Source organism: Phyllopteryx taeniolatus, chromosome 2, assembly GCF_024500385.1.
Source record: "Phyllopteryx taeniolatus isolate TA_2022b chromosome 2, UOR_Ptae_1.2, whole genome shotgun sequence".
Taxonomy (NCBI): domain Eukaryota; kingdom Metazoa; phylum Chordata; class Actinopteri; order Syngnathiformes; family Syngnathidae; genus Phyllopteryx; species Phyllopteryx taeniolatus.
Window position 1 is genome coordinate 31,170,985 of NC_084503.1, and position 15,089 is coordinate 31,186,073.

Consider the following 15,089-nt stretch of genomic DNA (forward strand, 5'->3'; position numbering starts at 1 on the left):
AAATCCCGTCCCACGCGTGCTCTCGACAAAGACGTGAGCGCGCACGGTGTCTCCGCCAGTGACGTAGTGCTACCCGCGAGAGCGTGCACGGTGTCTCCTCAAGTGACGTAGCGCCAGCTGCGAGAGCGCGCGCGTTCCTCCCCTCCAGTGCATCAGCCGGAGAGAGCAGCGGCATCCCGGCGGCCACTCAGTTCGTCAGGGGGACCTCTTGGCAGCCACTTGAACGAGCTCTTGTTTGAAGGCGACACGAACATTGATCAATGTCGGACGGAAACGAAGACGTCCAGGCGTCTGAGGAGACGCTGGTGGAAGAGCAGGTATCCATGGTGGCCCTTTATGTAGGAGGGAAATAGGCGGGAGCGCGGTTGACTTTGTTGCGAGTGCTAGCTTCACGCTCAGGCGAGCCCGATTCAGCTCGTTCATTATTAACATAGTCATAGTCCATGTTAGTATAGATTTATTACGCTGAATAATTTAATGATGCCGGCTGACTTGGTGTTCTGGTGAGATAAATGCTTGTCCGGTGTTGCTTGCGGAGGACTACGCGAGGTAATGTTAGCAAGCTAACCAGCTGTCATGACATTCTGGAAAAAACGGTGAGCTTCAGCGTTAACATGGTCCCGCCCGTGCAGACAGCATTGACCTATAATAATGTATTTACCTTCAGTCAAGCCACCGATAGTTTCTATACCCGTAGATGTCTTTCCAACGAATCGGTCCCTTTACTTTTAACCCACCCCAGAGGGGGCGTTTGACAGCAGCCTTAGTGGTCCGACCGATGCCAGGTAGCCTCACGCATGCTAGCACGACTTGGTTTGGTAAATGTTAAGGCATTGTCGAGCAAACATCTGTCACCCCGATATTAGTCTTTTGAGCTTACTGCTCAAATATCGGCCACATTTGTCCGTGGGGGTTAAGGTCCAAGACCGCCGTGAATAGCAAACGAATAGTAGACCCCCCTCCCCCAATGTTTATAATTGCCTATATTAAGTTATTAAACCCTATATATAGATAACCCAAATTATGATTCCAAAATGCTTCAATATTATGACAAACTCCTCAATTGATTAATCATTTAGAGCCATTGTTTAACTTAACATTGTACAAATCCTTTAATTTCAGCCTCAACAGTAAATATTCTCTGAGTTCAGTAGTCCTTCATGATAGCTTTTGTGTTTAGTTAAAATAAGACATTTGCAAACATCTGCTTTTACTTTGGGAAACAATGATCATCAAACCAGTAATTGATTCATCATCCATTTATGAAAAAAAAATCTATGACAAAAAAAATATTTGCAGCTGTAGTGTGAATAACCTGTGAACGACCCTGCCAAATTGGAATGGAATTTAAAAAAGCGCCAATTATTTTATATCAGGCTTCAAAAATGGTGAAGAATTGAGACATTCTCTCAGTTCGCTTTCAGTGAATGCGCTGAAAACGCCACTCCTGGAACTTTCAGCTGTCAATCAAAATTCTGCTTTCTCTCCCGGCTCGTTCCGAGCGATGCAAACGCTCTCCATAAGGCTGCAGAAAGGCACTCTATGACGGCCAGGCAGCTGCTGAGCCCCGGTATAATGAGTGATGTCAGGACAATTTTGTTGAGATTTAGCAGGCTGTTGGAATTGTGGCCACCCAATGACACAGCAGTGTGTTGCACCAGTCCCTATATTTGATTGTTTTAAAATTTATTTTCTCTCCTCCTACTCTTCGCCCAGCAATGTCGTGGCCGGCCAGGCAAGCACTCTGAGGCTGACCCCCCTAATCATGTCGAGCCGGACCACTGGCGGCTACCAACTCTGGCTGCTGGTGTAGGGTGGTGGAGCCATCCAATTCGCTGCTGCCTCGCTACATGCACTGCGCATGTGTGCACACAGCAGAGAAACTGTAGCCCAAATAACACAAAACACACAACACTCCAGGGAAGATGTATTTTTTTCAGGTTGTAGGCATAACTTGATGGCTAATTGCAGACTGAAGTGCTAGAAATGGGGCATGTTATTATCAATAAGAAAGTGGCAAGCGTGCTGAGTAGCCACTGATGAAATGGTGCTGCATACTTGTAAAGTGGGGAAGGGCCGACTCATGCCAGAAGCCAAAGTGTGTAGCTGGGCCAACTGAGATGGTGAAAAAGAGTTTAACTCTGTCGCTCAAGAATTCAGTACTAAATTGTTCCCAGTATTTTCACATTTTCAGCACCTTTTTTTTCAAACAGATTTAATGTATTTTGTAGCAAATAACAAAAATTACTTTACAGGGTCTTTAACTCGAGTCTCTTTCTTTATTTGAGTCCTTTGCTAATTTTTGATTGTATTTCAGGAGGTTCAGGACAAAATGATCAATCCAGAGAAAGCGGAAGAGGCCAAATTGAAAGCCAGATACCCAAACTTGGGGAATAAACCCGGGGGCTCAGATCTGCTTCGAAAACGGCTTCAGAAGGGGGTAAAAATATTTTTTTTACGTCTTTACATTTCAAATTTTGGTACAGTACTCACATTTATTAATCTCATCTGTAATGTTTTGTATCATTTTTGGGTTGGGTTTTCATGTTTTGTTGCTCATTCAAGTACTTCTCATGGGTTGTGTGTCCAAAGACTGACACCATAGTTAATGTGCACAAATTGGAAGGAAAACAATAGTGCTGCTTGGAGAAAAAAATAAATAAAATGCCCTGGGTTACATCAGAGACAGTATTTAAAGATATTTTTGTTTGCTCAATGTTATTGTCCACAAGACCTTACACCGATCTGATCGGTATCAGCCGATATTTAGCATTTTATGCTGATCGGCTTTGTCATAATTCACCGATCCGATCAATGACGTCATTGATCAGCTCCAAAATAGACATTTACTCCGCGTTGCCATCGTGCACAGCATATTTGAATCCAAAAGCTAGTTTATTTTTAGCCTTGCCGGGTGTCTTTTGACGTAGTACTGTAAATATCTGATGGCCAATAAAGTTATTAAAACAAAAAAAAAAAGAAACTTGTCGGCGGTGTGGGACAGATAACACGTCTGAGAGATACAACACGTAATTCCCGGATCAGACTGCAAGATAAATTTGCTCTGACAGACTACTGCAATAAAATCTTGTATTCCGATACCACCGCATCCCGTTTTTTACGATCATTGGGCTTTATCTTGTCAACTCGAATACGATCGGATACACTCGTTACTGTGGCGACGACAACAAGCGTGCATCGCGCCAACTTTATTATAAGAACAAAATGGTGAAAAACGTGTGTTGGTTGTCACCAGTGCTCAGGAAAGGATGTTCGTTTAAAGACTTGCTTGCCCAGATTTCTGATTCGCCGTTGCTTGACAATCCTCTCAAGGCTGCGGTCATCCCTGTCACTTGTAGTGTTTGGCGTTAATTAGCGGAAAAGATTGAGATACACAGCCTACAATGTTGAACTTTGTTAGGATATTCAAATTTTATGAAATACTGAATTTCTTTGTTTTGTCTTCCTGCCATAATCATTAAAATTGAAACAAATAAAGACTTGAAATATTTCACTTTGTGTGTGGTTAACTAATATAACATGCAAGTCGAGGTGGCAGCAGCTTAATCAGAGAAGCCCAGACTTCCCTCTCTCCTAGCCAGTTTATCGAGCTCTTCCGGGGGGGATCAGGTGGCGTCCCCAAGCCAGCCAGGAGACATAGTCTCTCCAGTGTGTCCTAGGTCAGCCCCGGGGCCTCCTCCTGGTGGGACTTGCCCAGAACACCTCACCAGGGAGGCGTCCAGGGGGCATCCTAACCAGATGCCTGAGCCACCTCATCTGGCTCCTCTTAATGCGGAGGGCCAGCGGGTCGACTGAGCCCGTTCCAGATGACCGAGCGTTTCACCTTACTTCTAAGGGAGAGCCCAGACATCCTGTGGAAGAAATTCATTCCTGAACTCCTGAATAGGCCTTACCAGGGAGGCTGAAAAGTGTGATCCCCTTGAGTTGGAACACACTCTCCGGTCCCCCTTCTTAAGAAGGGGAAGCACAACCCCCGGTCTGCCAATCCAGAGGCACTGTCCCCAATGTCCATGCGATGTTGCAGAGGCATGTCAGCCAGGACAGCTCCGCAATATTCAGAGCCTATAGGAACTCTAGGCAGATATTTTCATTAAAGATCCATCAGAATACAAAGAACCACAGTGGCATCTTAAAAACTCCACTGTGGCACAGTCGAGCTGCTCAGGCATAAAAGGATAAAGATTCTCCTTTTTGCTTGACCTAACAGCAGAGCAGGACAAAAAAAAAAAGTTGACAACTGTGCCCCTCTCTTCACCTGAGTTTTTAAGGCCTGGTACACAAATTTTTTTTTTATCTGTGACAGACCTCACACAAAGATGAAAAATCTGGCATTTAACAGTCTTGGTCGTAATGTGTGTTGTGTGCTCCGATAATATCAACACCACACACACAAAGATTCTGTTCAAAAGCCGAACTCGAAATCTTGTGTGATCACAAGTGAGCTCACAAAATCGAAGAAGAAGAAATACGTCCGGCTTTGAGCCGATGTTTGAGTGTTCCTGAAGCCTTATAAAATGGCGTTGTCCAAAAAACAAAACAAAAAAACCCCACTTGTTTTGGAAAATACTTCTTGCCGTCTGTGGAACCCACTTATACAAAAATGACATTGGTTAAGACCTAAATATTTTTTATTAACAGTCCTTTCATTTTGTTGAGTTTGGGCGCTTCCTGATTTTCTATTCCACTTCACAGTTCACGGCGAAGGCTGCTCTCCCCAACACACAAGAAGACTTTTCTTCATAAATATTGAAAATGTTCGTTATTTAGGATTGTCAGTCCCAACCTGTTTCGGACCCTAAAATCGGGACAAATCCACTCTTAACACACATCAGACCTAAGGAGAATCTAAAAGCGTAATCTTATAAGATTTAAGATTGTTTGGTTAGGAAGGGGCAAATCGACACAAAAACAGGCCGATTGTCTTTGTGTGTGTACTAGGCTGGAAGTCCGATGACACAACTACAAAGTCAGTCATCGAACTGAAGCCTTGGGTGTCCTGGTGCCAAGTGCACATATGGATACCCTTATGTTTCAACATGGTGTGTATGACCAGTCTGTGATGAGCACAGAAGTCCAATAGCAAAGCACCACTCGAGTTCAGATCGGGGGCTGTTCCTCCCAATCACGCCCTTCCAGGTCTCATTGTCAACGCCCACGTGAGCATTGAAGTTTGCCACCAGAACGAGGGAGTCTCCAGCAGGGGTGTTCTCCAGCGCCACCTCCAAAGACTCCAAAATGGTGGGCACTCTGAGTTGTTGTTTGGTACATAGGCACAAACATCAGTCAAGGCTGAGGGACAAAATAATGCAGACAATAAAATGCATTGTATATTCATGTTTGTGTCATGTCGTTTCAAATTGGTTAACAAGTCTTGACATACTGCCAACGTAACGCTAGCCATGAGGTCCACTGGCCAGAGGCTGACCTGGACTGTATTTGTAGTTTATGAACTACACGTGTGACTAGAGCATGAGGCAGTTTCACTTCCTGGACTGGGCCCCAACCAATCACAGGGCACATATCGGCAGACAACTATTCACAGTCACATCCACAGCTAAAGACAAATTAGGCTTAAATGAACCTAACATGCATGTTTTGGGAATGTGGGAGGAAACTGGAGTACCTGAAGAAAACAAACACAAGCACAGGGAGTCTGGAGCCCGGATTCAAAACTCCAACCTCAGAACTGTGAGGCGGATGTGCTTGCTCACCACTTTTTCACCATGCCGCTGATTATAACTTTGATCTTGTATTTTTTTTCTTTTCAGTGTGGCTTTATTACGGCTTAGCCTCTATCGTGTAAAAGTTTGATTTTTTGTGTCCCTCTTGTCCTACAGCAAAAGTACTTCGATTCGGGCGACTACAACATGGCCAAAGCCAAGGTAAAGAACAAGCAGCTGCCGACGGCAGCGGCACCCGAGAAGACCGAGATCACGGGGGACCACATCCCCACACCCCAGGACCTGCCCCAGAGGAAACCCTCCCTTGTGGCCAGTAAACTGGCAGGCTGATGGCTCGCTATATGCACCCCCATCCTATCACGAGCTTGTAACATTACCTCTCCCAACCCCTCACAGGACCTCCTGTTTACCCACTCAGCAGGAAATGCTTTGCTACCTTTCAAATTCTTTTACCTTCCCTAGACTCCACTGGCTACTTATCCAGCTCTAGTATAGTATCACACCCTCCTTGCCCCTGTCTCTTCCTTGTCATGTATCATTTCCATTTGTCTCTATTCTTCTCATGTAAGATACACTGAAAGACAGCACGTCAATGAGGGTTAAATTCCTCAAGGCGTCGGAGTGTGTGTTTGTGTATATAGTAGTACATTTCATTTTGTTAGGCTTGGTGGCAGACATCAGCCTTTTAGTATTTTAAATCCAGTTTGTATTATCCTTGGCTGTTTTCTCTTAATTAATGCAGGGTCTCCCCCGAACTTGGAACTCTTGTTCCTCTCCAGATCCCAAACTTTATGAAAATGGAACCTCAGTTCACAACAACATTTTCAAAGAAATATTGCCGAGTTTCTGGCACTATGCTTCAGTTGATGAACAGTCTTTTGCATTGATGTGAAACGTTCAGTTGTTTTTCTCTCACACAGCGTGAACGTTGTTCGCTTCGTCTGTCACATATTTAACATACAGATATGCATCATTGTTTTTTGCTCTAAATTAGCCCTGAGTAATGCCTCGCAAGAAAGTTAAGTGTTGATATGAATGTATCTCACTAAATTGGATGCTTTTATTTCCGGTTATCCCCAACAAAACACCTCTGAATGGAGCTCCAAGCCTTGGGCATTTCTGCCATTTGGGGTTAATCACAGTGGCAACGTGACAAGATTTCCCAAAAATGGCTTCTGTCAAAAATGCTGAGTCTGGTTGAAATGGAGACTTAAACCCAAGTACATGCACCAAGAATTTTGAAAATCACATAACAGTTTCTGGAGAACTCAAGATTTTTTGTGTCGAGGGGAAAAAAAAAGCCCGTTTTGGGGAACATTTTTGTATGATATCTCGTCAAAAATCGGGTCAAAAAAACACCTTCAAATTTGTGTAAAACAGTATAACTTTCTCTATATATCACCTGGACCCTTTCGTTTCGTCTGCTATTTGGGGAACCCCGAGAATGGCCGACACGTTTCAGTTAAACATATCCCCCAATATGCTCGTACAGACCGTGAATTCTGAGGGTTTTTCAAGTCTATGTCAAAATAACTGCCGTTATTGACAAAATTGACAAAATTTCAAAATTGACAAAATTTCAAATGGCGTTACTTGCCTTAAAAACTCGACTTAAATAGTGCAAATGGAACATTATTCATGGGAGGAGCAGTGTGGGTAGTAGAATAGGCCATGTATGTCAGTAATCAATTGTCCCCCCCCTGTATTTATGTGTGATGGTGGATTTTAGAGGTGTTTGAAGTGCTCATTCCATGTTTTTGAGAAAATTCCACAGATGACAGACTTGTCACAGCAATGGGGGCTCCCGGCCAAGTGTGGTCACGTCAACCGGATAGGTCCAGTCATGGGCTCTGCTGTGCACTTCACACCGGGTGTCTGCACCGGTCGTATGATGATTTTGCTTTGTTCTGGGACTGGAACAGATGGATTGATATATTTTCTATTTTTAATGGGAAAAGTCGCTTCCGTTCGCCAACAGTGTTAAAACAAATTCATGTACTGAGGTTCCATTTTATATTGCCATTACTCACTAAATCTACACACACTGTACATAAACTAATAAAGAAGCAAATGCACTAGAATTTCATTCAAATTGCATATGGTGTAGCTTTAGAGTATTCACAGTGCTTTTTCCACATTTACAGCATGACTCCAACATCAAATAAAAAAATTTTGTTTTATCAATTTGGATTAAAACTGGAACATAATGTGGGGAAACGTGAAGTGCCGTGACTACTTTCCAGATGCACTGTACATTGAAATCATGCCTGATGATAACTCAATATGCTTTAAGGAGTTGACTCAAGTGATGATAATTATAACTGCAAGCAGCCCCCCGACTTTAAATGATCATTGAACTTTGACACCATGCTCTGCCTGCTTTAGATGACGTAGACAAAAAAAGCTTGGCAATTTAGCCAGCTGTCTAGTATACCTGCTTCTGATTGGGCAAATTCAGTCAAAGTATGAGCCCTGGTATTTGCCCACAATGGTGGCTTCAAACCGAAATGGACAACGTGAGATGTCCTTGAGACTTTTTGATTGACATGAGAGACATATCCACCCAAATGTCGTGTTTAATTGGTGAAACTGGTGTCGAAGGAGCAATTTTTTTCCGTCTTACCAGGGAAGTTAGTCAGTGAAGCTTTTTGGGGATCGTGTTGGTCAGGGGTCCCCAACAACCGGGGTGCGGACCAGTACTGTGTCGCACAGAGTGACTGAATAAGAAACATTGTACTGATCATCAGAGTCCAAGATGTTTTATTTTGAAAATCTTGTGGGTCCACCTGTGCCTCTGTTAAAACAGTCATCTCGGTCATGTGAAACGGGAGCCCGCAACCTAGTCTAAAAACAATAAAATAAATTGTTTGGTGAGCTTCTCAAAAAGGGGGACAGGCCAAATAATGAGACAGAAGCTTCACAGGGGGAAAAAGTTGTTTTCAAGAGACAATATCGGCAGTTGTAGTTAAAAGTTTTTGCTTATTGCTCGTTGACTCATGTACATAACCCGCTCTTCGATGTACTATGGGTGCGTTCAGAAATGCACTCCGAGCACTCTCTGCTCCACTCTGAACCGTTCGGAAACTGAGAGCATTGTTGGAATGTGCTGTTTGGTTATTCATAGCACCACACTCTGGAAGTGCTGGAGCACACTCTACAGTCAGAGCGTCAGGCAGGACAAGCATGGAAGCGGTTCAAGCAAGGTGGTCATTTATAAATTGAAATAAAGGGAGCACGCTCTGCCTCTTGCAACATTCGCACTCTTAAGAGTAGATATAGGGCATCAGATTGAATTTCTGAATGCATCCCATGTCGTGAGAGCTTTGGAAATGAGACAACGGAGCCATCAAAACCGCACATGCACCTGGTATGAGTAGTTGTTTAAAAGGGGAAGAAGAAAAAAAAGATTACCCCATGATGGGACTCGCTCGTTGAAGAGAAACAAACGCAGAGCTCTCACGAAAACTACAACAACTACACTGAGTGGAACGGTGAGTTGTAATTTTTATGTGTAATCTCCCCTCTATGCCACTTCGTCAAAATAAATCGAACTGGGCCGTGGCATAAAAAAGTTTGGGGACAGCAGGTGTTGGGAACACAGAAAATACATTTTTATCAGGTTGCATGCATGTGCAAAAATCTTTTTTAAATTGTTTACGTGTTTAATTTGTGGAAGAACAAAAATTGTGAATCCAAGAGGGCCGAATAATCCAGGGGCTAAACTCAGGACTGAGGCTGCTAGATACTGTATTCAGTCTCCCCGGCAGCAGGAAAGTTGCTTTCAGTATGTTGATTAAGAGGTGTGGTTTGCAACACACTCCCTCTTTGCTCAGAGATTCTCCTTTCCACTTACCTGTATGTAGAAAGGAAGTAGCTTTGCTGATACAATGCCCTCTTACCCACTGTTATTGCTTTACCAGGGTCTTTGTAGATGAAGTTTACCTGCAGATTGTCCCAGCGAGCATCTGAGCTGTCCATGTATATGCCTGCCCTCCATGTTAATCTGTAACATTTTGTTATGTAAATAAAATAGTTTTGGACAAATTTATAATGGACACTTTCTCCTAACCCCCCCAGACCTGACTCATTTTTGCTCTTTTGTCGATCATGAAATATGAGACGTTCCAATTATAAAACAGGGACTATCCTGTTATTATTGAATGTGATCTATGGAGTCCTACAGGGATCAGTATTGAATTGGGCAGCACAGTTGGTTCCGGTTTCTTCACACATTCCAAAAACATGCATGTTAGGTCGATGGAGAACTAAATTGTCACATGGTGTGATTGTGAATGCTTGTATGTGCTCTGTGATTGGCTGGCGACCAGTCCAGGGTGTACAATGCATCTTGTCCAAAGTCAGCCCCAATAAGGCTCCAATTCACCTGCAACCCTATAGAGCAGTGGTTCCCAATCACCGGTCAGTGAGGCATTTGTTTCCGGGCCGCAGAGAAAGAATGACCAATTTATATAATTTCTGTTATATTGCAATTCGCGTGTCAATGTGTTTTATTTTGAAAATTGACCGGATCTTCTCCGCCGCAACAGCTGCGCGTCTCAATTGATACGTCGAGACTGCCCAGAACGCTTCCGTTCCAATTTTGTCTTGAGATTGTAGTCACATATCTGTCAGGCCAATTGTACATTATTCGTGCATCGACATTACCAGTAACCATTCATTGCTCAGTGACTCTCTGTACTGTGTTTTTATGTCTCCAAATTATTTTCTGTCATCATACTAGAGCGGCTCCAACTATCGGAGACAAATTCCTTGTGTTTTGGACATACTTGGCAAATAAAGATGATTCTGATTCATTCACGTACCACTAGAGAACCGGCGTGGCACACTGAGACTCACTGTTCCATAGGGTTTAAGTCTAGAGAGTGACTTGGATGCATACGTTTTGTTGATGGCAGCTGGTATTGTAACATGCAAACTAGGATAAGCTCAAGCTAACCTAATAAGGGTAAGCGGATGGCTATGTCTATACACACAGTGCTATTTTTCCCTTTTTAGAAATGCATGGACTAACCAAAAAGGTTTTTTGAAGGATCAAACAGATTAATGGAAATTTCATTTCAATGGGAAATGGATTTGATAAAGCAAATTGATTTGCGAGCTTGGTCACAGACCATAATTAAACTTGTAAGAGAATTAACGCTATGTACACTGGTGCTACAACTTACAAGGGACTCGACTTACAAGTTTTTTGACATACGAGCCATTGCTCGGCCGATTGTTTTGTTTTGCGTTGTCGTAAATGGTGGCAGCAAACTTCTCAAGTTGCTGAAAGAAGCCAAGTGCTTGTTTCAAACCGATTATTGCCAGTCACAGTTGAAGTTTAAACAGAAAAAAATATATGTATTTAACCACAAGTGTCACTGTTAAGAGTAGAACGCAGGACACAGACCACAGCAATCATTGGTAATGTATGCCTACCACTGGTAGCACAACAATGCAATGTCATTGCAGCGTGGCTGACTGGCAGAGTGGAGCAGTGTCAGGGTGAATGAAAAAACACTGACAGCATACACGTAAAACAATGGAGCCGAATTGTCCATCCATCCATTTTCCAAGCCGCTTATCCTCACAAGGGTCGCGGGAGTGCTGGAGCCTATCCCAGCTATCATCGGGCAGGAGGCGGGCTACACCCTGAACTGGTTGCCAGCCAATCGCAGGGCAAGCCGAATTGTCGCGAGAGTAGTAACGGAACAAATGTATTTATTTATTTATTACCTTTATTTAGCAAGGGGAAACATTAACTGAGATTAAAGGTTTCTTTTACAAGAGTGCCCTGGTAAACTCGTATATTAACGCACGACTCGTTTCCCTTTTGTGCTTGTCGTTCAGCCCGTCGACACATAGTGTCGCTGTTTCCCCATGAGACATCCTCTTACTCGGCTTTTTTTTGGTTGTTGTTGAGGCTGATTCAGTTCATCCATCATACCCAGAATGCAAAGTGAGATAGCCGACGCTCAGTAGCCTTACTCCGGCTTTCTTTTCAGCTTTATCATGTCCAGGAGGAATACATACCCTCCCTGTATGTGATTGGTGTGAACTCGTAGCGGCTGTCATGGCATCGTCGGAGCTGTACACAAAGGTAAGCAAAGACAAGTGAAAGCCAGCCAGGCCTGGTTTACGTTGAATGATGACTACTCCTTAAATGTGTCTTTCGTGGCTAAAATGAATGAACACGTCACTGCCGGCCGAAACCGCATCGAACAAGGCGGCGTTTTAATATAATACTGACATCGATTGGTTGCTAAACGAAGGTGAATCAAAGGCATTGCTAATGAACTTGCTTTTCTAGCTCACAAAAAGCTGCGAATTCAGCTTTATCATAACCCCACAATGCGGTGGCATCCAGTTTGTTTACCCCCAATACATCATTCATAGCCGGCCTTAATGTGGTATTCAGGGCAGGGTGATGCAAAGGCGGTGCCTGCTTTCACGGAGACGCAGGTTGGTTTTTTTTCACCTTACTGCTACAATTCATAGTGTTAACTTGATTCTTGTTGACGTTATCTCGTATAAAGGGAGCGTGATTAAGTTTTTGTAAGCAGTATGTGCTGTGTGGGTATCGACCGGATGATGCTGAAAAGCGCCATATTTGCACACGAGAGCATCCTTGTTGTTGTCGTGGATTGTGAAGACAGAGGCCTTGACACATTCAAGCTTTGCAAGGTTAAAAACGTGATGAAAGGCAGTACATTTGATGGCAATATTTTGTTATTTGTAGAGTTGTACAGTATGTTTATTTTTCATGTTTTCCAAATATGTTTTTTTCTCATTGGTTCCATTATTCTTAATTTTTTCCCCCCAAAAATGTTTTTTTTGGTATTTTCTATTCCATTTCTTACCCTTATATTTGTGTATTTTTTTTATCCAATATTTTAACCCCCCCCCCCAATATTGCTGTCCTGTAATATTTGTAAATTTCATCCAATACTTTTTAATGTTTTTGTATCCCCCCCCCTAATAGTTTTGTATTCCTTTTTGAGCTAGACTGTTGTAAAAAAATATTTAATGGCCGATACTAGGGTTTTCACAATCTTAATATTTCAAGAATCAATTATTCTGTAGATTATCCCATCGATTAATCAAATTAAAAAAAAATTTTTACAGTAAAGTTTATCGCAAAATCATCCATCCATCCATCCATCCATCGATTTTCTACCGGTTATCCGAGGGCAGTAGCTTTAGCAGGCACGCCCAGACTTCCCTCTCCCCAGCCACTTTATTCATCTCTTCCGGGGGGATCCCGAGGCGTTCCCAGGCCAGCCGAAGGATGTAGTCTCTCCAGCGTGTCCTGGGTCGTCCCCGGGATCTCCTCCCGGTGGGATGTGTCCGGAACACCTCACCAGAGAAGTGTCCGGGAGGCATCCGAATCAGATGCCCTAGCCACCTCATCTGGCTCCTCTCGATGTGGAGGAGCAGCGGCTCTATTCTGAGATCCTACCAGATGACCGAGCTTCTCACACTGTCTCTAAGGGAGAGCCCGGACACCCTGCGGAGGAAACTCATTTCGGCCGCTTGTATCCGGGATCTTGTTCTTTCGGTCACGACCCACAGCTCGTGACCATAGGTGAGGGTAGGAAGGTAGATCGACCGGTAAATCGAGAGCTTCGCCTTAGCTCCTTCTCTACTACAACGGATCGATACAAAGTCCGCATCACTGCAGACGCTGCACCGATCCGCCTGTCGATCTCCCGTTCCATTCTTCCGTCACTCGTGAACAAGACCCCAAGATACTTGAACTCCTCCTCAGGTCGGGCGCAGGTCTCATCCCCAACCTGGAGAGGGCACGCCACCTTTTTCCGACTGAGGACCATGGTCTCAGATTTGGAGATGCTGATTCTCATCCCAGCCGCTTCACATGCAGCTGCAAACTGCTCCAGTGAGAGTTGGTGGTCACGGCTTGATGAAGCCAACAGAACCACATCAACTGCTAAAAGCAGAGCTGCAATACTGAGGCCACCAAACTGGACCCCCTCTATGCCTCGGCTGCGCCTAGAAATTCTGTCCATATAAGTTATGAACAGAATCGGTGACAAAGGGCAGCCTTGGCGAAGTCCAACCCTCACCGGAAACGAGTCCGACTTACTGCCAGATATGCGGACCAAACTTCGGTTCGGTACACCATACTCCCGAAGCACCCCCCACAGGACCCCCCGAGGGACACGGTCGAACGCCTTCTCCAAGTCCACAAAACACATGTAGACTGGGTGGGCGAACTCCCATGCACCCTCAGACCCTGCCAAGGGTGTAGAGCTGGTCCACTGTTCCACGGCCAGGACGAAAACCACACTGCTCCTCCTGAATCTGAGATTCAACTTCCCGACGGACCCTCCTCTCCAGCACCCCTGAATAGACCTTACCAGGGAGGCTGAGGAGTGTGATCCCCCTGTAGTTGGAACACACCCTCCGGTCCCCTTTCTTAAAAAGGGGGAACACCACCCCAGTCTTCCAATCCAGAGGCACTGTCCCCGATGTCCACGCGATGTTGCAGAGGCGTGTCAACCAGGACAGCCCTACAACATCCAGAGCCTTGAGGAACTCCAGGCGAATCTCATCCACCCCCGGGGCCTTGCCACCGAGGAGCTTTTTAACCACCTCGGTGACCTCAACCCCAGAGATAGGAGAGCCCGCCTCAGAGAACCCAGACTCTGCTCCCTCATAGGGAGGCGTGTCAGTGGAATTGGGGAGGTCTTCGAAGTATTCTCCCTACCGGCTCACAACGTCCCGAGTCAAGGTCAGCAGCGCCCCATCCCTACTATACACAGTGTTGATGGTGCACTGCTTCCCCCTCCTGAGACGCCGGATGGTGGACCAGAATTTCCTCGAAGACATCCGGAAGTCTTTCTCCATGGCCTCACCGAACTCCTCCCATGCCCGAGTTTTTGCTTCAGCGACCACCAAAGCTGCATTCCGCTTGGCCAGCCGGTACCCATCAGCTGCCTCAGGAGTCCCACAGGCCAAAAAGGCCTGATAGGACTCCTTCTTCAGCTTGACGGCATCCCCCAACGGGTTCGGGGATTGCCGCCACGACAGGCACCAACCACCTTACGGCAACAGCTCCGGTCGGCCAATGTCCCCCGCCTCCCCCGGAACATAAGCAAAGTTCTGTCGGAGGTGGGAGTTGAAACTCCTTCTGACAGGGGATTCTGCCAGAGGTTCCCAGCAGACCCTCACAATACGTTTGGGCCTGCCACGTCGGACCGGCATCTTCCCCCACCATTGGAGCCAACTCACCACCAGGTGGTGATCAGTTGACAGCTCCGCCCCTCTCTTCACCCGAGTGCCCAAGACATGCGGCCGCAAGTCTGATGACACGACCACAAAGTTGATCATCGAACTGCGACCTAGGGTGTCCTGGTGCCAAGTGCA

The 15,089-nt window shown here is 45.1% G+C and overlaps 2 protein-coding genes across 3 annotated transcripts in view; both read left to right on the forward strand.

The window, feature by feature from the left end:
• Positions 1–95: 95 nt before the first annotated feature.
• Positions 96–7,886, forward strand: arpp19a (cAMP-regulated phosphoprotein 19a). 2 transcript variants are annotated; one of them, XM_061765705.1, is made up of 3 exons: positions 96–317; positions 2,318–2,440; positions 5,859–7,886. In XM_061765705.1, the coding sequence occupies exons 1-3, from the start codon at positions 261–263 to the stop codon at positions 6,030–6,032; spliced, it is 354 nt and encodes a 117-aa protein (XP_061621689.1). In that variant the 5' UTR covers positions 96–260; the 3' UTR covers positions 6,033–7,886. The 2 variants fall into 2 exon arrangements, with proteins under 2 accessions (XP_061621689.1, XP_061621688.1); XM_061765704.1 differs by lacking the exon at positions 96–317 and adding an exon at positions 348–596.
• A 703-nt stretch (positions 7,887–8,589) lies between these two features.
• Positions 8,590–15,089, forward strand: part of myo5aa (myosin VAa) — a 95,698-nt gene continuing 89,198 nt past the window's right edge. Inside the window, exon 1 of the mRNA XM_061765696.1 lies at positions 8,590–11,802. Within this exon, the coding sequence (XP_061621680.1) occupies positions 11,776–11,802 (27 nt within the window). The 5' untranslated portion in view covers positions 8,590–11,775. The remainder of the gene's footprint in view (positions 11,803–15,089) is intronic.

Excerpts from the sequence above, each read along its gene's own strand:
- arpp19a (XM_061765704.1), top strand. The coding sequence starts at position 513 with ATGCTTGTCCGGTGTTGCTTGCGGAGGACTACGCGAGGTAATGTTAGC. Across the intron at positions 597-2,317 it reads ATGACATTCTGGAAAAAACG|GAGGTTCAGGACAAAATGAT; the intron begins GTGAGCTTCAGC and ends ATTGTATTTCAG. Across the intron at positions 2,441-5,858 it reads GAAAACGGCTTCAGAAGGGG|CAAAAGTACTTCGATTCGGG; the intron begins GTAAAAATATTT and ends CTTGTCCTACAG.